This window comes from Giraffa tippelskirchi, chromosome 7 (genome assembly GCF_054371585.1).
Source record: "Giraffa tippelskirchi isolate mGirTip1 chromosome 7, T2T-mGirTip1v1.2.pri, whole genome shotgun sequence".
NCBI classification, from domain to species: Eukaryota; Metazoa; Chordata; class Mammalia; order Artiodactyla; family Giraffidae; genus Giraffa; species Giraffa tippelskirchi.
The window spans coordinates 145,277,199-145,304,993 of record NC_137281.1 but is presented as its reverse complement, the minus strand read 5'-3'; the positions used below and the strand labels follow the sequence as shown (position 1 = coordinate 145,304,993).

The window sequence follows — 27,795 nt, the reverse complement described above, 5'->3', positions numbered from 1 at the left end:
AACTATAAAGACAGGATGATAGCAAGAGTGCCTGCTCTAACAGGAGAACTTTGATCATGTTTTTAAAACTACCTTTCTGGAAAGATTCAAGAATATCTGTTATTACTGCCATTTTTCCAAACTCAAACATGGTCCTTTTGGTGTTGACAAGAGTGATACTCTAATTTAAACTACCATCTGGGTTTGTTGGTTGGAAATGAAGATGCTCGTGTGATGTGCCCCAAGACTTCTGAGTTCAGTTTTACCTGCATGGACTCCTAAGGGAAAATCAGTGCCCCATCTTAAAGGGAAAGGCTGAATTATTTTCTGAATCTACTCTCTAAGAAAACAAATTTGTTTAAAACAAGGAGCCAAAGAACTGACCAGCTGTTTTATTTAAAGGAAAAACAATTGAAGCTCTGAATCATGATTTTTAACTTAAAAAACAAAAAACCTCTTAACATGCTACTCTATGTTCCATAAACAAAGAAAGCAAAGTGGCCAAGTAGAGGTGATTAGGACAAGATAGTACCTCAGCTTGGACCAAGCAGGGATTCAAGTAATTTATTTTTTTGCAGCCCAGTGGCGGAGAGTCTCTTACTCAGGTTGCTAAAGGGAGAATGTCACAACAGGACTGACATCACACCCTTCTCCAAAGCAACAAGGCATCTTGAAAGCTGAACTTCTTGGTGAAGTTTTATGGTTGGTGGCAGGGTTTACTTCACCCAAGTGAAAAGACAGCTCAGTCTGGGATGAAAACTCTTCAAAGGAAAACCTACCCTCAACAGTCTTACTGAGAAACCGCAGCCAACACATAATCAAACTCACTTTTGGGAGAAGTCTATCCCAAAACTGTGCAGTGGGAAGAGAGGTAGGTCCAGTTACCCAGCCCACATTCACTGCTTTCTTCCTTGTCTGCATCAGATGGTAACTGAAGAGAAGCTCTCCTACACTCATCATCTAGGCCAGGAAAGATGAACAGAGGCGAAGTGGGGTCCTTTTTTGTTTTGGTTCTGGCAAATTGTGAGCCATAAGCATCTTGTTCCCACTGAATGCACTCTCGGATCAGACAAAGCTGCTCTTCCAGGAGTCAGCACCCATGGCTCATGTCCGTCTTTCAGTTAAATCTCCTTGGTTTAGTAACTGTAAGAGATTAAAAACAAATCTGGAATAGTTACCAGTGAATAATAGGAAAAATAACTCATACTAAGTGAAAGGTTTACAACTGGGGGTGGGGAATACACTACAAGGGTGAGTCAGGGACAGCTAGTTCCAAAGCAAGAGACATGCACAGACTGATAGATCTCATTTATATACTGACCTTAGGACAGCACTTTGACCACTTGATGCTGTCATTTCCACTATGGCAGTAAGATATCCTGATAATAATAATAATATTCTATAAGCCAAATTATTATTTGTGTAATCACACTCACTAGTCAGGCAAATCAGAACTGGTGGAACCAAAAATCTTACATCGATCAGTTAACCAAGGTACCGTTAAACCAAAGTCAGTTCACCAAAGGCTGTAGGTTCAAGTAGAAGTTAAAGGAATGGTGTTCTGCATGAAAGCTACAACTCAGTCATGAAAAATCATAGATTTCCTGACCTTAAAATACCTTTCCTGTGATGAGGAAGACAAGCCTGAGAGTCTCCAATAGGGTGGACATTCTACTCTACACCCAGGGTTCCTACTGTAAGGTAGTTTTGTATCATAATTGATGAAACTGGGTTCTATTTTATTATGAAAACAAAACAAGATGGGGATAATACAGTGAAAACAGGATAAACACTGAGCTTGTTATACAATCTAATCAAATAAATTTTGAGCTGGAGATATATTTGGTGATCTTAATTTAGATAAAGGTAATTTACATAGTAGGATTTAATGGTATGGAAGTTAAAGAAATTTAAAGAAAAGCATAAAACCTAGAGAAAGAAACTACAGATCTGATTTGATGCTGTGTGGTAGAGATTGAGAATGGTATGTATTTAATCTAGACCAAGAGCCACATGTTTGCACTCAAACTTAGCTATGGCACTTTTGAGAAATGTTAAAGAATTGGTAATTTCTGTTTTCCTCCTTTTTTAAATTGGGAAATATTCTAAGATAAAGTCAAAGCTAGCTGGCAATCACTTATACTGGTTCTTAAGTTCAAGAATGTAAACTCAGTGGGGCTACACAACGCCATTTGGGATGACCTTTAGTCCACAGGTCAAAAGCCCTTGGGTCTCTGCTGGACCTGCACAGTGAGTCCTCTGATTCTCAGAAGACCTGGTCACACTGAGGGAAAATCAAAACTGTCCAATCTGAACCATCTGAGTGAGAGTTAACTTGTAGTTCTTCATATATTTTCCATGATAATTTCTGATACTTGACTTGATTGTTCTCTGATATTCTTGGTAAGTTATCTTTATTTTTCAGTTCAGTTAAGTCGCTCAGTCGTGTCCGACTCTTTGCGACCCCATGAATTGCAGCACGCCAGGCCTCTCTGTCCATCACCAACTCCCGGAGTCTACCCAAACCCATGTCCATCAAGTCGGTGATGCCATCCAACCATCTCATCCTCTGTCGTCCCCTTCTCCTCCCGCCCCCAATCCTACCCAGCATTAGGGTCTTTTCCAATGAGTCAACCCTTCGCATGAGGTGGCCAAAGTATTGGAGTTTCAGCTTCAACATCAGACCTTCCAATGAACACCCAGGATTGATCTCTTTTAGGATAGACTGATTGGATCTTCTTGCAGTCCAAGGGACTCTAAAGAGTATTCTCCAACACCACAGTGCAAAAGCATCAATTCTTCGGCGCTCAGCTTTCTTCACCGTCCAACTCTCACATCCATACATGACCACTGGAAATACCATAGCCTTGACTAGACGGACTTTTGTTGGCAAAGTAATGTCTCTGCTTTTAAATATGCTATCTAGGTTGGCCATAACCTTCCTTCCAAGGAGTAAGCGTCTTTTAATTTCACGGCTGCAATCACCATCAGCAGTGATTCTGGAGCCCAAAAAAATAAAGTCTGACACTGTTTCCACTGTTTCCCCATCTATTTCCCATGAAGTGATGGGACCAGATGCCATGATCTTAGTTTTCTGAACGTTGAGCTTTAAGCCAACTTTTTCACTCTCCTCTTTCACCTTCATCAAGAGGCTCTTTAGTTCTTCTTCACTTTCTGCCATAAGAGTGGTGTCATCTGCATATCTGAGGTTATTGATATTTCTCCCGGCAATCTTGATTCCAGCTTGTGTTTCTTCCAGCCCAGCGTTTCTCATGATGTACTCGGCATATAAGTTAAATAAGCACGGTGACAATATACAGCCTTGACGTACTCCTTTTCCTATTTGGAACCAGTCTGTTGTTCCATGTCCAGTTCTAATTGTTGCTTCCTGACCTGCATACAGGTTTCTCAAGAGGCAGGTCAGATGGTCTGGTATTCCCATCTTTTTCAGAATTTTCCACAGTTTATTATGATCCACACAGTCAAAGGCTTTGGCATAGTCAATAAAGCAGAAATAGATGTTTTTCTGGAACTCTCTTGCTTTTTCGATGATCCAGCGGATATTGGCAATTTGATCTCTGGTTCCTCTGCCTTTTCTAAAACCAGCTTGAACATCTGGAAGTTCACGGTTCACGTATTGCTGAAGCCTGGCTTGGAGAATTTTGAGCATTACTTTACTAGCGTGTGAGATGAGTGCAATTGTGTGGTAGTTTGAGCATTCTTTGGCATTGCCTTTCTTTGGGATTTTTAGAGCATATTTACAGCAGTCCAATTAGAAGTCCATCAATAGATTCTTACAGGTCTGATCTACAATGCATGGTGATTTTTAAGAAATAATTTGGAATGGCTATGTGTTGTTTTAAGGTTTGCTACTGCCTTCTCCTCCTCTAGCATCTGAGAATAATCCCTAAGCAATCAATACTCCTCATTCACTGGTAGAATGGTCAGTTAGTAGCTAGACCCTGGATGAGGAAGAAGATGAAGCCTGGAGCCTTTGGGGGCTGATAGCTTGAAAAAAAATGAAAGGTACTGGAGAATGTGACAAGCCTACCTTGAGAAGGAAAAGGAGGGGATGAGCAATGGAAATGCCTTGATGACAGGAAAATAACAGTGGTAGAGTAAAGGAAAATAAAATAAGTGAGGCTCAGACAGAAGTTATATTTGTATACACACGAGGATCCACAAGGAAAACGTGACCGTGCAGGATGTTCAGCTGCACCTAAGAGCGGCACGTTCCTCTGGTGGCATCCACAATTAAGCGTCTGAGGCTTCCATTATAGGCCCTTGTGTTCTCCCGGGGTGAAGGCCAAGTTTTTTCTTTTTTTTAGGCAGTCTGTGTGATTGTGTCTGCCTGAGGCTGTCAGTGAGCATCACCCAGACAAGGACACTTTGAAGCCGATTCCATGTTCAAGAGAACAAATGTACTATTATTGGACTTCATGCGTACACAAAACTGACCATGTCATACCCCATTTAAAAACATGTCGTGTCTGCCCAGTGCCCCCAGGATAAAATCATGTCCTGTAAGACCCTCCAAGAGAAGAACCAGCTTGTCTTTCCTGCTCTCATTTTTCCATTCCACACCTTTCTCTCCATTACACTCAACCCTTTGTGGTTCCATAGCTGGGCATGCTCCCTCTCACCTTCTGCCTTTGTACATACTGCTACCTTTATACCTGTTAAATTTCTTCCAAATCCCTCCCACGTCTCCATCAAGATGATTGCTATTCATCCCTCAGGTCTCAATTTAAGCTCTAAAATTTATTCCATGACTTCCCCCAAGACTAGCACTACTATCCTGAATAAAATCTGCCGGTTACTGACCTGTTGCTCTTCCCATTCTAAATTCTCTACACAGCACAACTGCAGGGGCACCATTTATATAGCTATGGAGTTATAAAAGTTAGAGGGCCTAACTCTGACTATAAGCTCTTTGAGGCAGAGATTGTATTTACTACTGTATAACTAGTACCCAGCAGGGTGCCTTGTGCTAAGTATCAGAGGATATCAATAAATTGTTGTTAATTGGGTATGATAAAGATATAATTACGAAAAACTATTTATCTGTTAGAGGTATATACTGAAATATTTACAGATATATATATTAGTATCTGTTGAATGAATTAAATCTTCATACATTTGGCATTTATTTGGGGTAATATGGAGTGCTTCAATTAAAAAAGGTATTTAGTAGTATGGGAGAGAAAAGCTCCAAAGTTTCAAACATAAAAAAAGAGAAAACACTGAGTGTTGTGGATTGGTATGTCAGGTAATTTGTACTAAGTACAAAGAGAAGGAAATGATTTTCCTGAACTATCTCACAGCAACCCAATAGTTAATGAAAATATTTCTTTTATAGAAGAGTCACAGTTAATAAAAGCAGAAGGAAAAAAGAGAATCAGGATATCACTGTTTAAGCCCTAATGAAAAAACAGATCTAGGCCATGATAAGTAATGGTTGCCAAAGCTTTTACATAACCCACTGGTCAATCTTGAGATCTGTAAGAGAACAACTGAACATCATGTGTCTCCTGATGAAACCTAGTAGGAAGTAAGAGAACCACCAACAAAATATTCTTGCCAAGGGGAAAACAAACAGGAATCTAATCAAGCCCCTAAATGTAACTATCAATTTCCAGGATATCTGTGGATAGAGAAATATATCAAGCAACAAAGGGAGTCAATCAGCTAAAATAAAAATGTGGGAAATTATACAGGACAAATAATCCAATTCCTTAAATAGCTATACTGAAAAAAGAGGGGGGGACTATTAGAAATAAAAAAAGAATTATTAACCAAATGCAATATATAGGCTTTATTTGAATCCTAATTTAAACCAACCAACCATAAAAAGATATTTCTGAGAAAAAAAAGGCTAAGTATCAGAAGATATCAATAAATTGTTGTTAATTTTATTGGGTATGATAAAGATATAATTATGAAAAACTATTAGAGGTATACACTGAAATATCTACAGATGAAATGTCTGTGATCTGATTTAAAATACTCCAGTATAAATAAAAACATCAACAGCAAACAGTAGGAGGGGAGTGATAAGAACAGTAGACAGTTAATTGTTGAAGATGGGTTAATACCTACCTGGGTTCATTATACTAATCTCTTCCTCAGTATATATACTCTTTGAAAACTTCCATAATAAAAAATTTTAGACAGATATATGAAGCAGGGAAAAAATAAAGGAAGGCTCCACGTGAGACATGTTCCAAAGCAGTCACCAGGAGAAGGAGACTTAGGAAAGAACCAATGATAACAAATAACAAAAGCTTTCAATATAACATAAGCCAAGAATGAGACAATGGGTCACAATGATAAATACAAGGAAGGGTTCTGGCAAAAACAGCATGTTCAGCGCCTTGTGAACTTGGGTATCCTCAGAAATATTACAGAAAAATTGAGACTACTCAATATAGGAGGCAGGGTCATTTGAACACTGTAATGGTGGACTGTGGTCTAAAGGTTATAATGAAAAGTAAAAAGATACTCTAATGCCAAAGCCAGGATATACAGGCTTTGGGAAAAGCGTGTGCATATAAAATAAGCTCATGATGAAGTCATCTACCTCCACAACACAAGGCCAGTAAATGGACAATCCAAAGATTCTAAAAGCCCAACTGGTTTTCATTCTGTTTTCTGGGTCAGAACCAAAAAAATAGAGTAAGGGGTGCTTAGAATCAACCTGAAAGCCCTCTTTGATTTAGATAATACTTCTTACTCAATAAGCAAGTGGACACATTCCCATATGCTCAGTTGGTTCAGCCTGGTTATCTCCCAGACAAACAACCCCGACAAAATGAATGATAAATTAGGGCATGTGTATCAAGGAAACTAAAGTTGAGAGCCCCAGATGTGAATGACCAATCTCTCAATTCAGGAGACCCTAACACTCAGATTAGCTTAAAGGAAGATACTCTAGTCAAAGTCTCCAGGAAAGGGAAACAGCAATGTTTTTCAGATCCTCTGAAGTAGATTCCCAATCATCCCCCACCTTACTCTCCACAGAAACAAAGTAAGGGCAAAAGACAGATTTACCTCCTGTGGATTTACAGCAGTTAAGACAGAAACCTCATATGACTGCCTCCCTGACTGCATGGTCACCAGGTGATGTGTCACATCAGGCACTGAAGACAGAGGACGTGGGGATCCCTCAGCAAGCACCTCTGAAACAGCAGAAAAAGATTTCAGTGCAAAGTGAATCCAAAGATCTCCCTACCTTCATTATCAAGTCTCTCATTAAGAACTCTCAAAACTGTTCCCCGAAAAACTGAATCCCACATTCCTGTGTTTCTTCCAAATTAATTCCTGCCTGATAATCATTATCAGTGAATTTGGAAAGTATTACAAAAGGGGGATGGGAAGAAAAGGTAAAAAATCTTGATGTAACAGCTGACCATTTCTCAACAGGCAAATTTTGAGTAATATGGCTTCAGCACTATTAACTGGATTAAACTGCATACAAGTCAGGAAACCAGAGCCAACCTGCAAAGCAGTAATGGAAACAGCACAGTAAGTGCCGGTCAAGCACTTAAACCTGGCTCCAAGGTTCCTACTCATTGTCTCTTCCTCCTTTGAGACCTTCCTCCTTAAGGCTGGCTAAGGAGCTCCACGCCATTTCTATGCCTCATGCTTCAGTTATCCACTAGTATCATTTATGAAACAGAAGAGGCTTACTGCGGAAGCACACTCTGGGCCTTGTAGGCTCCATATGTAAGTTACACAACATGGTCTTTATACCCAAAACTGACTGGGGTATGAGTAAGGAAAACACAGGATCTGACTTATTAAATGTCTATCAGCAGAATCACCATGAAGATCTTCTGGAAACAGCTTACACATAAACCACTTAGCTCTCCAATACATTAAGACGGGCTTTCTGGTTTACATGCTCTTCCAGGATACCACGTAACTTAATGTTCGCTTAAAACACTACCTTCTACTCACTCAGTGTTTTTTCCCAAATGTTAAGTTTTGACTTCTCAACTAGATTTTAAGGTCCCTGTCTTCTACTTGTATCTTTCCCATGGTGCCAGGTATACAAGTAGGCACTGAATAAATGCATGCTGACCTCACCTGTTAAGTTTTTCAGAGAAGAGGGCCTGGCCTGTGTAACTTGGGTGAACTTTCTATACCAGAGAGGAGCAACTGTTTCCTACAGAGCCCTTTCTTTTCTCCAGAAGATATGGCTTTTGAAGGTATGGAGAAATTGCTTTAATTCTCCTCTGTAAAACCTGGTTATGTTCTGTTTAAATGTTTTAAAAGTTAAGTTCTTCCATAACTGCAATAGGAAAGATAGAAATAGTTGGGCTAGGATGCTAGGATTATGGACAATTTTCTTCTTAAAACTTTTTGTTCTTTTGTTACATTATCTTTTCAATGAAAAAAAAAATTTTTTTTAAAGATTCACTTATCCACTTCAGAGACAACACAAATGGTACTCAATCATGCCATTTCTACTCACAAGAAACGAAATTAATTAAAACCTCCATTTCGGAGACAACCCCGTTCCTTAGTCCCTAGTTGCAGCCAGTTTCCCCAAATAAAGGCGAGTTGAAAGTCTTACCATCATCAACTCCTAGGATAGAATTGGTATTTGGTAGGTTCAAGGACTCTCCACCAAGGCTGGGCTGAGAATTCATAGACACCAGGTTTTTACTGGTTACTGAAGCCTCTTCAAGCAAACTACTGCCCATTAGTGGCTCAGCTGCACAGAGAATAGGATGTGAGAGACATACAGCACTCAAGGCTGTGCCTGGTCCCCATTTTCCTTCAGGGGAAGCTGGCCTTTTCTTTCAGAACTAAAAGTTAATCTGTATCTTGGATGTCACCTATTTCACTTACTTTTGGGAAGCAAAAATAAACCTAGGAGGGAAGAAATGAGCCTCATGGATAAATACTCTTGTTTGTGATCAGCATCTGGATAATTAACATATGAAATAGGATAGGTGCATCCCTAAAAAGGAGTATTCAGAATAAAACGATTAAGACATGGAAAGGAATAACAATAAAATGTATTATCAAATTTAAGTTAGCGTAAAAAAAAGGCAGTCATGACTGATAAGTAAAAAATGCTTAAACTACTGTCACACAGAAATCTTCACCACAGTGAAGTGCTGGTTCGAGCATCAGCACCAGTTACCACCAAATTCGCTAGAGGAACTTTTAAAACTATAGACTCTGGGGTTTTACTCCCAAGGTATCTCATTTATCAGGTTGTTTGGTGTTGCTGGATGGGAGGGATGGACAAGCAATATAAAATGTATGTTTTAAAAACCTGCAAACAATTTTACTGTACAGCTATATTTGGAAACCACTAGTCCACCAAATGGGACCAGTCTCTCTACCCAAAACAGAAGCAGAAAATTTCCATATTAGACAGGCCAGTTATTTGCCTCTTTGAACCCCCAAAATATAGCCCTCCCTCTACCTTCTTCTCCTTACCAGCTGGTTCCTGCTCTTGACTCCCAGCTGCTCCCATCTGCAAGTGATGCTTTCTCATGTGCACATTCCTGCTCCCACTCTGAGAGAAGGTCTTCCCACAGACTTGACACTGATGTGGCTTCTCTCCTGAAACACAGACCAAAAAGACAGGGTGCATTTCTGACAGCAAGAGAATGGACTCAAGCCCTCGATGGAGAAGCCCAGAGGATGTCAAACTAAACACAAAGAGGCTGCTCCTTCTCACATTCCCCAGGCTCTCAACTGTCAGTCCCCGGGGGAAGGCTGGAAGCCACCAGGCAGGCTTACCATACTCAATGCTCCCAGCCTCCGAGGCTCTCCAGACTCACTGGACTGCTGCTTCCACAAAACAACCTCTCTGCTATAAGATCATGGGAGACATAGAACATTTCCTACTCCTTTCAGATACAGTCTTCCATGAACCTCAAGGACAAGCACCATCCTCAAGGATTCCAACCTTAGATTCATAATATACCTTTATCTCATTTCCTGCCACAACTGAGTCTTCAACATTCACGCTGGTGGTTCTTGTACACAGTGATCTGAACTATCCGCTATGTCCTCAAGTCTGAAACTCTCAATCTCCATTTTACCTACCCTGACAACCACACTTAGGGCAGCATCAAAGACTCTTGGCCTACATCTAAGTAGTAGATAGCAAAAACTAAGTGAAATGACCAGAAAATTTCCAGAAGAGACGAAATCTCTACAGGCAGAAAGCTGGTCAATGATTGCCTGGATGTGGGGTGGGAGGAGGAACTGACAGCAAAGGGGCACAAAAGAACTTCTGGTGTGATACAAGTGTTCTGTATTTGGATTGTGAGGATGACCGTATAATCCTATATATTGTCTAAAAAATCACTGATGTGTATATTTACAATAGGTGAATTTTAAGGTATATGCATTATAGGTGGGGAAACAGTGGAAACAGTGGCTGACTTTATTTTTCTGGGCTCCAAAATCACTGCTGATGGTGATTGCAGCCAGGAAATTAAAAGACGCTTACTCCTTGGAAGGAAGGTTATGACCAACCTAGATAGCATATTTAAAAGCAGAGACATTACTTTGCCAACAAAGGTCTGTCTAGTCAAGGCTATGGTGGTCATGTATGGATGTGAGAGTTGGATGGTGAAGAAAGCTGAGCGCCGAAGAATTGATGCTTTTGAACTGTGGTGTTGGAGAAGACTCTTGAGAGTCCCTTGGACTGCAAGGAGATCCAACCAGTCCATGCTAAAGGAGATCAGTCCTGGGTGTTCATTGGAAGGACTGATGTTGAAGCTGAAACCCCAATACTTTGGCCACCTCATGCAAAGAGTTGACTCATTGGAAAAGACCCTAATGCTCGGAAGGATTGAGGGCAGGAGGAGAAGGGGACGACAGAGGATGAGATGGTTGGATGGCATCACCAACTCAATGGATATGGGTTTGGGTAAACTCCGGGAGTTGGTGATGGACAGGGAGGCCTGGTGTGCTGCGATTCATGGGGTTGCAAAGAGTCGGACACGCCTGAGCGACTGAACTGAACTGATTATAGGTCCAAAAGCTGTTAAAAAGTAACTATAATGGGGACTTCCCCGGTGGTCCGGTGGCTAAGATTTTGAGCTCCCAATGCAGGGGGTCTGGTTCAGTCCCTGGTCGGGGAACTAGATTCCACATGCCACAACTAAGAGTTCACATACAACAACTAAAGATTCCACATACTTCAATGAAGATTGAAGATTCTACATGCTAAGATGCAGTGCAGCCAAATTAATTAATTTTTAAAAATAACTATAATGGACTGAAATATAGTGAACATATAGAAACACATGAATTCAAAATAATACTAGCAAAAGAGAAAGAAAAAGCAGCGAAAATAACACTACTGGAAATAATCAGAGCACCAACTTCTTATTCCGAAAACTCAGCTAAAACAATTACACATTTATCCTATCGTTCATGTGCAAATTACCAAATAATCCTAGTCAACAGAGATCTATTATACAGAATAATTCCAGCTAACAAATATGAATAACAAAATTAGAAAAATTAACATTTTATAACCCCAATGAAGTAACAAATTTAGGCATCATTCAAAGATGAAACCATTAAGTCAAAAGGTTGCAAAGGAATGTTACAATGAGGGGATTAAGGTGTTAACCACCTGACCCAACTGATCAGCTGTGACAATCAAGCTCTGTGTGCCTCCTGAGGTGATGCAGAATGAAACATATACAACCACACATAACATATCCTTGCCAAAACCTTTGAACCTTTTAGGAAATATAGGGGAACAAGTTAAATGATACAAAATGAGGTAAACCAACACATCCAGTACATGAGATGAGCTATAGGACCTGACTGACTCTGTTATGCAGTAAGTCTAAAACATGAAAATCAGAAAGTATAGATAGATCTACATTCAGGACTTACTAGCCAAGTGCAACAACTGGACCTTTTTTGGGTCCTGCTTTAAACAAATCCACTTTAAAAGACATTTTTGAGACAAATGGAAAAAAATTAAACATGGACTGAGTCTGAGATAAAACGAAGGAGTTATTGTTAATTTTGATAGATTATGGTAACGGCATTATTGTTACGTAAAAAAGTATTTCTTCTCTATTTTTATGTAAGTTTGACAAAATTTTACATAACAAAATAAAGAACAATAAAATGAAAACACTCTACAAGCCAAACAAAACACACCTGGAAGTCCACATCTATCCCACTGACTATTAGTTTGCTATCTCTGCTTAGAATTTGTCATATTAAAACCCTGCTCCACCCCTAGGATCTCAGCTCTGAAATTCACATCCCTGACTGAGTATACTTCTCCAACTTCCCTGCTTCCATTGAACTGCTTTGTTGTCTTCATGACAAATAACTTCCAGTTCCTTCTCTCTATTCCTCCCATTCTGGCTTCCCTTTGCTTTCCATGGCTAGCCATTTGAACAAGTTCCTGATTCCATTCTAGAATCACACTCTACTTCGAGTTCACTTCTGCCTTGGCAAGTCTCTGAATAACTCCATGTACCATAGCTGATGTAATGTGGAAATACCCAGCATACTGCCAAGTAAATTTATTGATTTCTTCAGAGAAAGGTCTCAATCAGAAAGCAGTTCAATAGCTCAGCTGAAAATAATAATTTGGTTCTTTTCCCCTTGATTATATGACCCTTTGAATGTAAGCATCAAGGGCCTTGATTTCTGATTCTGTCAAGAAAGGGAGGAAAAGCAAGGCATCTGTTTCTCTTTAGATTTCTTTATACTACTACCCTAACCTTTTACCCTTTTGGCTCTCCATCTTCCCTGAAATCTATGAATGGTACCTGAGTGAACCACCAAATGTTTTCGAAGACTAGAATACTCGGCAAAGGAACGGCCGCATCCTTGGGCTTCACAAAGGAAAGGCTTCTCTCCTAGAGACAGAAAATGAGATCAAGACTCAGTCTTTTGATGAAATGACTTTTATTCTCTTTTCCCACCAATTTTTTCCTGTTTTCAATCACTTACTCCGATTTATTGAATTCACGCTATATATTTCCACTGGACTATCCAGCAGGTATCACCTCTCAGTGATCTTCTGGTACACAGCTCCACCCCACCACCCCCATTTTCTTTAGAGTGGCTGCCTCTGAACATAATACCTCCTTCTCCCTCCTCATGGGCTGAGCCCCAGCTGCACTGAGCCATCTTCTTACGTGATCCCATCCCTTCTGAGAAAATCAAGAAACAGTGTATATGCTCTCAGAATTTTTACCTTAGATCAATTCTTTAAGATTCAGTTTTAAGATTAAGAATCAATATTTTTCAAGCTTATAAAATAGGTATTACATAATCCCATCTTATAAAAACAATTGTCTAGTCAGAGATACACAGAAAAATCTGTTACAATGTGTTAACAGTAGTTATATCATGATAGTGGTATTATGGTTTATTTTCTTCTTTGTGCTTTTCTGTAATTCTCATTTTCTACAGTATTGTTATTTTAAAAATGAAAGATGCATGGTGAAAACTGAACACTGACAGTACTATTGACTTTCTGGCTCTGATACTGTACAATGGCTACATGTCACTTTGGGCAGAAGCTGGGTGAAGCACAAACGGAATTCTTTGTACTTTTTTTGTGACTCTTCATGAAGCTATGAATATTTCAAAATAAAAAATGAAAAAACTCAGATATACAGTCCATATTTCCCAAGGGTCACAACCTAGTGAATAATAAATGTATTTATAAATAACTTTAATATAAATTCCTTTATAAAAAACTGCTTACATGTATTTATAAAGGGAAGAAATTCCTATTGTGGTTAAATTTTTTTAAAAAGCTGAATTTAAGTTGCTCTTAAAAAGTGACAAGGATGAAAGGAAATTTCAGGCACAAGAACTAGTATGAACACAGCCTTGAAACTGAGAGTGCCCAGAGCAAGTTCAGAAAATGACAAGTGTGAAATAAGTGTATATATATATTGGTCTTTGCCCCTGGTTCCTGACACAAAGCTCTTAAAACGCTTGTACACAGGGGTGCTAGGAGAATTTTTTGTTCTAACATTTAGTCTTGGATCCCAGCTCCTAACACAGAGCTCCTAAACCCCTTGTAATTTTTTAAGTGATAACAGCACTAGGATAATCTGCTGTTCTAACATTTGGTCTTTGATCATGATTCCTGACACAGAGTTCCTAACCCCTTGGAATTTCCTAGGTGATAGGAATGTATTTTGTTCTAATGAGATGATTTGGTGGGCTCCTGGATGGGGGCTAGTCACCAGATTAGAAGCTTGGGAATTTCAGCTCCACCCCCATTTTTCAGAGAGGAGAGACAGCCTGGAAATGGGTTAATGATGAATCATGCCTACATGATGAAACCTCCATAAAAATCCCAAAAGTACAGCGCTCAGAGAGCCTCTGGGCTGGTGAACAGGTCTGTGTGCCAAGAAAGTGCACACCTCAACTCTACAGGGACAGAAGCTCCTGTGCTTGGGACTCTTCTGGACTTCATTCTTATGCATCTCTTTATCTGGCTACTCATTTGTATCCTTTATCATATCCTTTATTACTTAATAAACTGGTAACACATGTTTCCCTGATTTCTGTGAGCTGTTCTAGCAAATAATCAAATCCAAAGTGGGGAAGGGGGTTGTCATGGGAACCTCCAACTGGTAGCCAAGTCAGACTGAGGTTGAAACCGACATCTGAAGTAAGTGGCAGTCTTGTGAGGCTGAGCGTGTGGGATCTGATGCTATCTTCAGATAGTGTCAGAATTCAGTTGTTCAGTTGTAGACACCAAGCTGGTGTTGCAGAGAACTGCTTGGTTTCAGAAAACATGTCTGGTATCAGAACTGTTATGAGTGTGACAGTGTGAAAGAGTAAAGGAGAAACACAGAAACTCAGCAAGTAAGGCTGGCATGGTGACAAGCCAGGAGCTGGGCCTTGACGGAGGGAGGAGCACAGCTCTACACTGCACTGTTCCTTCACACTGTACCACACAGCTTAAGGCTTATGATTTCCCAGTGGTCTGTAACTTTCTGGAAAGCATATCTGTATACTCACACTAACCTCAGAATGCTATGTATTCCAAAAGTTGCCAAATGAATAAAAAATATACTCATATATATGATAAAATGTCAGAAAAACAGAAAATTCCAGTTAATAAATAAGGTTAGATGTTTAACAAGATGAACTCAAGAACCTTAGAAAAAGAGGATTTCAAAAATGATTCACCAGAATCTAGTGGCTCGAGTCTCTTCATCAAGCTGGCTTAGGTGAGATGGCCTTCCTGTTCAGAAACTGAGAGGATGGTGATTTTCTGAGATAAAGAAGACTGGAGGTTCAAAAGACACTGCTGCAGAATGGTTAAAGAGCATGAGCCAGTTAATCCTGAGTCCCAGTCTTACCACGACCACTCATCAGTATGGGGAAAATATTTAAAATCTCTGAGAAGGAGGTTTTTTTTAATCTATAAAATTAACATAATACAACCTCAAAAGATTACTTTGAGGATTCGATGAAATGATACAAGTTAAATATATTAAGCATAGTGCCTGGTACACAGCAGTCTTCATGGTAAACCACTAAAAACGGCAGCTTTAATTACTACCATTACTACTAAAAAAGAGTTGAAGTCAGTTCTGACATCTGAAATAAAATGAGCTGTCAGCACTTAAAAATAAAATACTTGGAAGAGCTCTGGAGTCATACCAGAATTCAAATCCCAGCTCTACCATTTCCGAGCTGCATAATGTTGGACAAGTTCCTTTTTTATCCTTCTGTTTCTCCATCAATAAACACAATATCTAAAGCATGAAGGTACTTTGAAAATTAAATAAGACAATGTATATGTGCTTGGTACATATTAAATTGCTTCAATAAATGCTAATTTTTATTACTATGCTAATTATTGGGATTCAGATCTGTGAGGCATCCAGGAAGAAATGATTAAAGTGAAGCCTGAGATTGCAAAGAGAGTATATTGAGTAAAATGGGAGAAACTCAAAATTCTGAAATTGGTCCACAATTGGATTAACAAGGGAAAGCTAGCAAGAGTCAGAATGAAGAGAGAAAATCAGGTCACACTCTGAATAAATGATGTTGTTTTATCAAATGCTACAAAGATGAGAGGCACAAGGATAAAGAGGTTACTGAATTTAATAAGGCATAGTGAATTCTACCTTCCTTAGCTATTCAGCTAAATGTTTTTCTTGTTCTTTTATTCAAACTGCATTCTTGGAGCAAGAATAGTTTATCCTTTCAAGAACAAGCTGAGAACAGAGCTATTCTTTCCTAAAACATATCCCAGTGGTAATGTCAATCTAAAGGAAATCCCCAGAACACATGAGGCTTCACCTTGGCTTTCACTTTCTAAATGCCATTTATTTGTACCTGCTGTCATTTTAGCAAGGCAAAAAAAACAAGGAAGAGAAAGAGTAGATAGCAAGAAAGTAGCAAGAAAGTGGGAAGAATAGTTACACATCCTATGGTAGTAGTTTAGGTTCAGTGGTTAAGCTCTGGCATGAGAGTCAGCACAGCTTGGTCAAGGGTTTGGAAAGTCACCCTTAAACTTTCAGATTAAGAAGTCAGGGTATCTTTATTTTGCTCCTTTGATATTAACACGCTGTCTGCCCCCAGGACAAGGCCCTTCTCCATTCTGTTTCTCAGGCTGTGAGGCTCTAACAAAAAAGTTAACTCAAAGTCAGGGATTAATCTTAGCTTTTGTATTTCCGGGATTAATCTTAGCTTTTGTATTTCCCCTCACCTTACCCTAGTTAGTGCCTAAAATAGGATCTGTGTGGTTTGTGTAACTCAATAAATGTTAATGAACAAAATTAAAAATGTTCAAGGATATCTGGAAAGACTCACTTTTGTCCATATCTCATCAAATCACTGTTATTAGAGAAGGCCTTATATCCCCTTTCTGTTTAAGGCTACGAGAGGCAGAAATCAAACTGTTCATTCTCACGAAGAGGTGATGATAAATGTTACCGAAATAACTGAAAAGTGCCCTGAGGCATCTGAAAAAAAGAAATTTCATCTTCAGAGTTCTAGCAACAACCCCAATCTTCATCTGCTAAGGCTAGCCAGCAAGCACTGAGCCAAGCAGCAGACGGCCTGCAGGAGTGCTGAGGTTGCACACACCTGTGTGGATGCGCAGGTGGTTCTTCAGGTTTCCAGCTGTAGTAAACTGCTTACCACAGTTGGACTCAGGGCACACAAAGGGCTTCTCCCCATTGTGGGTCCTCATGTGCACCTTCAGCCTCTGTAGTACATAGAAGCTTTTCCCACAACCTGCTGCAGGGCAGATAAAGGAGCGGTCGTTTCTGGCGGGGAAAAAAAGAATCACATAAGCAACAAAGCCTGAAAATGCTCTTTGCTAGAGAGAACAAGTCATAGCTCCTATTGACTCTCAAAGCAGACAGTAAATCCCAAATCTGGATGTATGAGAATCACTTTAAGTTTGTTAAAACTACAGATGCCCTACGTCTTGAAAATACTGATTCCATAGGTTCAGAGTAGAGTTTAAGCTTACGTACTATTAAGTTCTTGAAGAAATTATGTTTTATGATGAGATTTTGAAAACTCTTGCCTAAGACATTTAGGTGCCAAATGTCTTATTAAATATTTGTCAAAAACAAGGTAAATGAGACAATGCAAATGTCTCTATTAAAGAACAAAAGACATCTTAACCACAAGTGAGCTGGAGCCCCTGTTTTCCTTTAATCTGTCAAGTGGGGGGATTTCTGTCAAGTTCCTTCAGGAGCATCAACATTCCTGTGTTCCAAGTATGGAATTTCGGGTTTGCTCACCGATGAGTCTTGAGGTGGTACTTAAAGTGAGCTGGCCACACAAATGTCCGGTCACAGCCTTCAACTGTACACTTGAGCTTCTTCTCCATTTGAGGAAGGGGCCCAGAATCTTTGGGTTGCCCATCACCAGAACCAAGGTGGACATTTTCTCCTGTAACAGAATCACGTATTTGTAATCCAGAGAAGGATTCTGCTCAGATACTTTGGTTCAAACAATAAAGCCACTGCTAGTGATCATTAATCACGTATCTATCTCCACCTTCCCCAATGATCTTTGTATATTCACTTAACAGAAAGTGATTGTGCTCTGAATCCCCTCCCCTTACTTACTCCACAGAACTACCAAATGCCACGAGACTAGGCCTCTTTGACAAATGTAAGAAATATCCAAAATGGTTTAATTAAAAAAAAAAAAGCTGCATTCAATCTATTTTGCATTACCGATTGGTGAGGAAGCAGGTACGGCAACACCAGAAGTGGAGTCCTACAGAAGATCACCTGATGCTCTAGGTAATCAAAACTTGTATTTTAAGAAGGAGCAGTCAGTCTGGCTTAATCATGGACTTACAGTAGTAATTTCTTTTGTAGACAACCAGGCTAAGATTTCTATCTTCTGAAGTCATTTTGGCTGTTTTTGTCACTCTAGAGAATAAGAATCACCTTCTCGTTACCTGACCACCCCTCCTCAGTTATGAAATATTTAAGAATGCAAAAACTCAGCACATTTTAAAATTTCTAATCACATTTTTAAAAGTGAGAGATAGTATCTGCTCAAGTTTTTTGTTCAGTAGAATAAAAGGAGGCGAGGAGAGGAGCATACACTGCAGTGACTTCCTTAAATTTAAATGAAATTAGCTTAACTAAATCTTTAAATAAATTCCAGATTAGCAGGTGGTGCATCCTTTCTTTCATTTTCTTCAATACATAGTTGGACATCAATAGAGAAAAACATTCATAACCACTTGTCATTGTTCAGTTGCTAAGTCGTGTCCAACTCTTTGTGACCCCATAGATTGCAGCATGCCAGGCTTCCCTGTCCTTCACTATCTCCCTGAGTTTGCTCAAACTCATGTCCATTGAGTCAGTGATGCCATCCAACCATCTCATCCTCAGTCGCCCCTTCTCTTGCCCTCAATCTTTCCCAGCATCAGGGTCTTTTCCAATGAGTCAGCTCTTTGCATCAGGTGGCCAAAGTACTGGAGCTTCAGCTTCAGCACCAGTCCTTCCAATGAATATTCAGGGCTGATTTCCTTTAGGATTGACTGGTTTGATTTCTTTATTGTCCAAGGGACTCTCAAGAGTCTTCTCCAGCATCACAGTTCGAAAACGTCAGTTCTTCAGCACTCAGTCTTCTTTATCATCCAACTCTCACGTTCATGCATGACTGCTGGAAAAACCATAGCCTCGACTATATGGACCTCTGTTGGGAAAGTGATGTCTCTGCTTTTTAATACACTGTCTAGATTTGTCATAACTTTTCTTTCAAGGAGCAAGCATCTTTTAATTTTGTGGCTGTAGTCACTGTCCACATTAATTTTGGACATCATTCGAGAAACAGATTCACAACCACTTAATTCTGTAATAAAAATACGGAGTTTACCTTTCCATTACAAATACCTTAGGAATAAGATTCATATTGCTAAATTTCTCCTGTCAAAACCCAAGAGGAGGATAACATGTTATACCTATCATACTCTGAAAACTGACAGTTGATCAAAGGCAGTATCTGTCCCATCTATTTAATCTTATTTTCTTCCTGCCTTACATTCTCCTTGCTGTACTTCACCAAATGCTAACTGTAGAACGAATTGCTCCCAGGTTGGAGCAGACCCTAAGATGACTTTTGCTTGTTAATATTAATTAACTTGTTCTTTTTTAATACTGTACAACAGTTTTTTGTTTGTTTAATCAAAACATGGGTAAATTTTAGACAGCACACAAGTGCATATACCATAAAGGAAATTTTCCAGTAACTCCAGAACTCCAGCTAATTAATTTCTAACAAAAGGTCTGTAAAAACCCATGCTAATCCAGAGATTTAAACCAGTGACAGGGCTTTGTGCATTCAATTTTGCATCGATATAATCATAAAATAGGAGGAAAAAAATCCTTCAGAAAAGAGTGAGTTGCCTTGTACTTAAGTCATTAAAAAGTTTCCCAAAGAAGTGCTCTCTAAACCACTTTGCTTTTGTAAACAAAGCACTGTTTGCAGAACTGTCTTATGACCTGGTTTTGCACACTACCCCCAAAAAAGAGCAAGAGAGACAAAGAAATTCAATACACCTTATATTGTACATATTAAAGAACACTGTAAACTCTTCCAACACTCTACAGTTACGTGGCTAAGGTCTTTGCATTTGAGATAAAATTTTCAGTGAAAGTAGTATTGTATAGAGCAGGAATTAGTAAACTTTTTCTGTAAAGGGCCAGACAGAAGATATTATGGGCTTTGTGGCCATATGGTCTCGTCACAACTACTCAACTTTGCCATAGTAGCAGCCATAGACAGTCTGTAACTAATGGGCATGCCTGTGTTCCAATAAAACTTTATTTATAAAACTTTATAAAACAGGTGGTTATTTGGTCCTTTGTGGACTCCTGATATACAGCACCACATACAAAACTAAAATATTTCTCTATTTCAACTTAGATGAAAGTGACCATATGTTTGTGGTAATGACGGTACGTACCTAACCTCAATTATCTGTTGTATTACCTTAATTGTCACAGGTTAATGAGAAAATACAGTGGCAGATCTAATACAAAAAATATTATGGCCAAGGTTTTGCAGTAGTTTAGGAGGGGCTTGAATAGAGCCATGGTCCTCAAGCTTTAACATGCATCGTAACTATTATGAGGGCTTACTAAAAACTAAAAATGTTTCTGACTCAGTAAGATGAGACCTGATAATGTGCAATTCTAAATTACTGGAGATGCAGATGACCTAGCGACCACACTCTGAAAATCACTAGAGAAAAAGCGGCCCAGAATAAACAGTACAGGCATGCTGAACTCAAGAAAAACCACACTATACCCTATTCGGATATTCAGAGGTCTTCTGATGAACTGGTTCCACCATCCTTGCTCTGTCTGCCCCCCAAAAGCAGCACTATGGTAGCTGATAACTGCTAAACCGCCATGAGCAGCAATCTAGTTTCAGTGAAACACTGCCATCTGCCACACTGATTTAATATTAATTTCATTTTTATCTGTTTTGTAGTTTTATTTCTACTGATAAAACCATTTGATTTCATAATGGTGTAAAATCTCTAAGTATAAAGAACAGTACAAAATCAACTGATGATAACACTAAGCTCTGTGAAAATATTTTTTCTTTTAAAAAGGGTTCAGTATATTATTTAAAGCTGACAATTGTTAACTGATTCTGCACATGAACCTGGCATGGCTGAGTTATTTTATAGAAAATAAGATATGTAATTTACACATTTCTAGCCTTCTGCTCTCACCAATAAAGTAATCTGGATTATATGCAACTCAAAAGATAGCCACTGTCTTACCAAAATCTCTGCACAGAATACTGGAAAGGAAAATAACACAGGGGTCTCACCATTGCTGCTGGTTTTTGCATTCTTTGCCAGCTGTGCCCGAGTAGCAGCAATCAAACTGTCATGGGCCAACTCCTGAACTCGGAGGAACCAGGGAATGCTGCTGTCTGTGCTCTCACTGGAGAGGAAATCATTCCCTGAATCCTCTGCCTCATCTTGTACAAATACCAAATGTTCGGCTGAAGAGCCCAGACCTGGAAGAAACAAGAGGATATATGCAAGTAAGCCATCAAGTAATCCCTTTAACCCTGGCTCAGAAACTCTCCATGTCCTGAATCAGCTATTCCAGACTTGCACGTCTCACCTCAAGCTTCTGTTCTCATGCAAGATTAGGTTATCATCTCTCTACTCCCAGCTGACAGACTAGTCTTTATCTTACCTCCTCCTGTTTCAGAGGCAAAGCGTGTTTCCAAGCAACCTGACTAACCCTTACTGCTAGGGTCCAATCCTATCTTTTAGCTATCTCCTCTCCACCTTCAACCCATTCCTCCTTAGCGGCCACCTTACAGCTTCCCTTTCAGTCTTTCAATCTGTCTAAGCTCAAGTCTCTCCCACATTTTTCTTTTTTATAGAAAATCTCAAGTATGACTCTAAATATCACTTTCTCACCTATTCCTTCAAAGTCATGTTTCTTAAAGTTTCTTAACTTCTAACTTGTGTATCTAGTTTCTCACCTGCTGTCCACTCCCCACCTCTTTTAACTCTAGGCTCCATCTCTCCTACCTCAGTAACAACTGCTCTTGCTAAGTTCACCAGATATACACTTCCCAGTCCTCATCTCACTGGCCCAATTTGTAGTATTTGCTATGATTTATAGAAGAAAAGATACTAAATGTGGCTTCCCCCACATCATTCTCATTCAGTTTTCTTGATCCTTCTCTCTACTGGCTCCTTCCCACTCTTCTATCACCCCCTTAAAATTTTTTTTAGGGTCCCAGATGTGCCCTCGTTTCTGTTTATGCTCCAGACTACTCCTGAATCAAAGAATTCATGCTCATTGTTTCATATACCTCCCAAATGATGGTAAGCACTAAAAACTACTTATTTCACACCACACCTCTCTAGAACTCTGGATTCCTGTTTCTAACTCTCCTCCTAAGTATTCCTGTGAAATCTCAACATCAACAGGCACAAATTGTTCTCCCCCCGTGCTGTTCTTCTTGTGTGCTGAACATACCACTTAACTCCTCCAAACAAGAAAATGTTAAGTCATCTTAGAGTCTGCCTTTTTCCTCTATATGTTCAATTGATCACCAAACTACACCAATTCTCCAAAATAATAAAATAATAGCTTCTTTCCATTTTAAGTATGACTAAGTGAATTATTCCTCCCCACCCTCCCGCCCCACCTCCAAGTTTTTTTCTTAAGCATGAGTAGAGGTCAGAAAAAAATAAAAGAATACCTGCTCTTGTTAGGTTAAGAAGAATAAAAGAAGTGCTATCACTTGGCTGTAGATCTTGCAACAAGCTAGGGGACTCTGGAGTGGACAAAAACTCTGGAGACTTCTGTACAGTTTGAGCTCTCGTCTCTTCTCCGTCTGGACCCACATTCACCTGAAGGCTTCTCAACACAGCTGAGGAAGGAACCTCCTTGGAGGAGTTTGTATGATTTGGAGTATCATCTAGTAAAGGGAAAATACCACAGCTTTATGTAGTAGCTGCCTCCAAGGAGTTTACCATTTTGATACACAGTACCTAACACCCTTGTAACATCACTTAGCAACTAACACCCTTATAGGAGCAGACAGCATTTTCATTTTATGAATATAAAATCTGCCTCAGAAAAGAACAGAGTGCGAAAGGCAGCTAAAGCTCTAAAGGACATCAATCAAAGTGTGAGCAGCAGACTCCTCTGGCAGTTGGCAGTAACTAATAACAAACCATCCGCATTTGGACATTATAGACCTTTGTCCTTTTCAGGCAAAGTAAATATTAACTCAAGCATACGGTTTAAATTTTAAACTGTTTTTCTTGGGAAAAGATGCCACTCTTTAATTTTTATAACATGTATTTGAGAGGTCTGGTGAGTCATTAAGGGAAAAATCACAGCCTGTGACACAACTGAAACTGTACAGAATCATCAGCATGTTTCATTAGGGTTCTGGGTTTATGCCAGATGTAAAGAAATAATTCAGAAGACTTGCTTCTAGAGCTTTATTCTAGGGGAGGGGATAAATTTCCAAAGATTCTAATTGCAACATAATGAGGAATTACGCTACTGTGCTAAAGCCAAAGCATCCAATGTTTTCAGGGGTTTCATTCATCTTCATAGAATGCAGGTTACATTTTTCTCTTTTTTGAAGGATATAACCAATAAGATTATAGGAATAAAGTTAGAAGCCTAGGCACAGCACTGCCGTTCTAAAGCCTAATGAAGTTGCACAGCAAAGTAAATGAACTTAATGCCACTGAATCAGTTAAATGGTAAGTTTTATTCTACATATATTTTACCAAACACACAAAAAAAGCCTGTTCTTAAATACAGTTCATAGCAGCACTGTTTGTCATAATATGATGCTGGAAAATAACTACATATTCATCAACAGTGGCATGGATCAAGAAGTTGTGGTACACTCACAGAACAGTATACAGCAATGAAACCAAACAAACCAAAGCTATACACAAGGATGAATCTCACAAATATAGAGAAAAAGAAGAAAGGTACAAGATACATTCATATGATTCTACTCATTTAAAGTCCACTTGACTATTAGCAAGGAAAGCATTATTTTTGGATGCAACGAATTCTTTATTTTCTGGAATGAGACTTGGGGGATTAAACTTAGAAAGTGAAGTTCAAAGTCGCTGAGTCATGTTCAACTCTTTGCAACCCGACAGACTATACAGTCCATGGGATTCTCTAGGCCAGAATACTGGAGTGGGTAGCCTTTCCCTTCTCCAGGACTTAGAAAACAAAGAATTGTTAAAAAATTGACGACAGTGGTGACATATGGAAGAACAGAGGTTTTCTTTATCAAGGAGAAACCCATGGGAGGCCTGGAAGCTGGCAATGTTCTCCTTCTTGACTGGGTGGTGGGTATCTCCCTCCTTAATAACTCTTCAAAATGTACATCCATATAGTTTTGTGCTTTTCTGTGTCTAGCACATATCCCAACTAAAAATATGTAGGTTATATATCCACACATATTTAGGAGGGAGGGGAATGAGGTTAGCGAGGTATGTACAGATATGTTTATGTTTCTAATAATATGTTTCTTGAGCTGGGAGGTGAGTACTTGGGTTTTCCTTTACTATTATCTATATCTGGTGTCTAAAATATTTTAAATCAAAGTTAAAACTAAAAGAAGGTAATGTAGAAAAGAATATGGATGCTCTTGTTTCTGTTTTCATTTCGTTATTGTTAAAAAATATTTATCCAATAAATTAAAATTAGGAGAGAAAATTTAGAGGAAAAAGCCTAATGAAGATCAACACTTATTAGCACATGGAAATTTTCACATGTTGAAAATCCACAAGGATTTGGAAAGTCTACCAACATATCAGCAGAAAAATGGGAGTTGAGAGACGGAAGATGTGGGAAAGATAGGAGCTAGATAGAGACACCTTAAATCAACACTGGTTGAATATATCTGCCCTTAAGTCATTTCAAAAATCAGAGAGGAAAAAAAAAAATCAAAGAGAAAAGAACACCACTAGAGGATAGCAACCAAAAGATTTTATAACAAATAAGTTGTCACAACAGATGACCCTCCCCTGATTTAACATTAATATTCCAAATTTTAAATATTTCAATTTCCAGAAAATAAAGAATTCATTGCATCCAAAATAATACTTTCCTTGCTGGTAGTCAAGTGATGGGATCTCCTTCTTCTCATACAAAGGTAATCTCACTACCCATGCTCAGCATTCTACTTCCTCCTACCTCTCCTGGAGTCTCCTTACCAATTACCCACTCTTTCTGTTCACAGCTTCTCTAATGGGCTCTTTCCCCTAACACAAAACCACCCTCTAATATTTCAAATCTTAAAAAAATTTAACTCTTTAATCTACTCTACGTCCTTCTCTTTTTCCTTCCCATAGCTAGACAACCTTTAGAAAGTATACTTCCTCAACTAGACTCATCCTTGCAGTGATATCTCAACCTGCTCCAGCCTGGCTTTCCATTCCCTCTCCAAGGAACACGTCTTGCCTAGGGCAATAATGACTTCACCGATCCTATGGCATTGGTGGTGGTTTAGTCACTAATCCTGTCCGACTCTTGCGACTCCATGGACTGTAGCCTGCCAGGCTCCTCTGTCCATGGAATTCTCCAGGCAAGAATATTGGAGTGGGTTGCCATTTCCTTCTCCAGGGGATCTTCCCAACCCAGGAATTGAACCTGGGTCTTCTGCACTACAGGCAGATTCTTTACCGACTGAGCTACGAGGGAAGCCTATCTCACTGGGATGGTCCCTGTATCACTAGCCTCTGAGAACCATTTGTCAACTTGACCATTCCCTTGGGTTCCATGCCTGCACTTCACGCCAGTATTCCTCCTATTGCTCTAGCCTCTCTTTATTCCCTCCTTCACAGGCTCTCCTGCCTCACCCTGTGCCTTGAATAGGTACCTTGAGTTCCATGCAGTTCTGCCTTGGCCTCCTTTTCTTCTCACTCTCACTCTATGGGTGTTCATATCCATTCTTATGACTTAAACTACTGGTGCAGGGAACTGGCAGTCCAGTGGTTAGGACACCACGCTTTCAATACTGAGGACCCAGGTTCAATTCCTGGTTGGGGAACTAAGATACCACAGGCTGCACTGCACAGCCAAAAAATTAAACAAACTACCAGTGCACTTATGACTCCCATGGTTGCCTTTCACCATGACTCCTCTAATTTTTACAGTTTCTACCAGTCAGTTATAAAGTCAGTTATCCCATTCCACCAGTATCACAGAGGAGGCTAAGTTCTTTTAAGTCTTGTTTATCTTATCTTTGATGATACTAATTTTTACCTGGTAACATTAGCCGACTGCATTCTGAGGCTTCAGTCACCGGAAGTAGGGACAAGCAAGTTATGTCTTTAGCTTCTGATTCTACTAACCCCTGTCCCAGGGGGATGGACGTATTCTGAACAAATTGTACCAGGAGCTGGAGGGGAAGGGGGGGATGTGGAGACAACAAATAATACAGGTTGTCAAAAATATATCTAAACTTCTGAATTTACCAAAAGGAGACTATGTATTGATAATTAAGTCTTTTTTTTTTTGATAATTAAGTCTTGATTGCTCACTACTATCTGCCTTATTCATAGAAAAACCAGATTAACTATAAAATATTATAAGTTATTTTTATCAAGTGTTCTATTCCAGACAAAAATTGAATGATATGGAAAGTAATAACCTTCCACAAAACAGAGAAATGATAAAAATAATTATAGTTATAAATGGTGGCTATTACAAATTCAACTGCAACAATGTGTATGATTATAATATACCTTATAAAGCACTTGTCTGTGTATTGGCTTTTAATCCTCACTGAACTCAGTAAAATTGAACATGTATTTTAAAGGTAAGAAATCAAGATGAAGACACTAAATCACTAGTCCAAGGTCACATTATTAGTCAGGAGCAGTGTCAGTCTTCAAACTTAGGTAACATGATTCCAAATTTAGCCATCTTTTCACTAAACAACACAAATGTTCTAAAATTAGAATGAGAAAAATGAATAAAAATTATGTTTAAATCCCTTTATCACGTTTAAAAAGAAAACTTATTAATATATAATCATATAATTAATATAATTATATTAATATATACAAAATTAATTAACATGGTTTGTGGTAGTAAAGACTTAAATATGTATATATATATGCCATATAAAAAATAAATTTTGTCATTATCCAAATGTATAATAATTTATACTTATTTAAATAACAAATATGAAAGTGAAAGTCTCCCAGCCATGTCCAACTCTTTGAAACCCCATGGACTACACAGTCCATGGAATTTCTCCACGCCAGAATACTGGAGTGGGTAGCCTTTCTCTTCTCCAGGGAATCTTCCCAACTCAGGGATCAAATCCAGGTCTCCCGCACTGCAGGCGGATTCTTTACCAGCTGAACCACAAGGGAAGCCCCAAAACTAACAAACATAAAAAGTCATAAAAGGTAAGCACTTAAGTTTTAAATTTTTGAGAAAGTAACGGGTAATAGAAAAATAACAAACTAGTATTTACAAAACCATATGACCTACAAAACTTAAAATATTTACTACCTGGCCCATCAGAGAAGAAGTTTGCTGACTCTTGAACTAAAAACAAACTCTCTAACATAGCCCACCAAAAGAAAAAGAAACCAGTTGTCTGGGCTCACCTCTGGTTTGGATTCTAACTCATCTGATAACATTGATTCAGCTTCCAAATTCTGTAGCTGTTCAGGGGACAGGTTAAAATTTTAATTCAGAGTCAATGACACCTTCCTGTTGTGCTCATATTCCTCTAGGAAGTGCTATGCTTTTCCTGTAAGATGCTGGGCTGGGTGGGTAATCAATGTCACCT

At 39.1% G+C, this 27,795-nt stretch overlaps 1 protein-coding gene across 13 annotated transcripts; it reads right to left on the bottom strand.

Annotated features, from left to right (window-relative positions):
- Positions 1–356: 356 nt before the first annotated feature.
- On the bottom strand, positions 357–27,795 carry ZNF410 (zinc finger protein 410). 13 transcript variants are annotated; one of them, XR_014059263.1, is made up of 12 exons: positions 27,611–27,795; positions 26,253–26,388; positions 22,702–22,920; positions 21,301–21,492; positions 17,733–17,883; positions 17,065–17,246; positions 12,762–12,851; positions 9,436–9,561; positions 8,068–8,272; positions 7,030–7,157; positions 1,301–1,358; positions 357–1,122 (listed from the first exon to the last, which is right to left on the bottom strand). XR_014059263.1 is itself a non-coding variant. In XM_081509082.1 (12 exons), the coding sequence occupies exons 3-12, from the start codon at positions 26,260–26,262 to the stop codon at positions 1,084–1,086; spliced, it is 1,278 nt and encodes a 425-aa protein (XP_081365208.1). In that variant the 5' UTR covers positions 26,263–26,388; positions 26,735–26,940; positions 27,611–27,795; the 3' UTR covers positions 357–1,083. The 13 variants fall into 13 exon arrangements, 11 of the variants coding, with proteins under 11 accessions (XP_081365208.1, XP_081365202.1, XP_081365205.1 ...); XM_081509082.1 differs by lacking the exons at positions 1,301–1,358; positions 8,068–8,272 and adding exons at positions 8,558–8,698; positions 26,735–26,940; XM_081509076.1 differs by lacking the exon at positions 8,068–8,272 and adding an exon at positions 8,558–8,698.

Excerpts from the sequence above, each read along its gene's own strand:
- ZNF410 (XM_081509075.1), bottom strand. The coding sequence starts at position 27,643 with ATGTTATCAGATGAGTTAGAATCCAAACCAGAG. Across the intron at positions 26,389-27,610 it reads AGTTAGAATCCAAACCAGAG|CTCCTGGTACAATTTGTTCA; the intron begins GTGAGCCCAGAC and ends CTTCCCCTCCAG. Across the intron at positions 8,699-9,435 it reads TCAAGAGCAGGAACCAGCTG|CTGAGCCACTAATGGGCAGT; the intron begins GTAAGGAGAAGA and ends TTCTCTGTGCAG.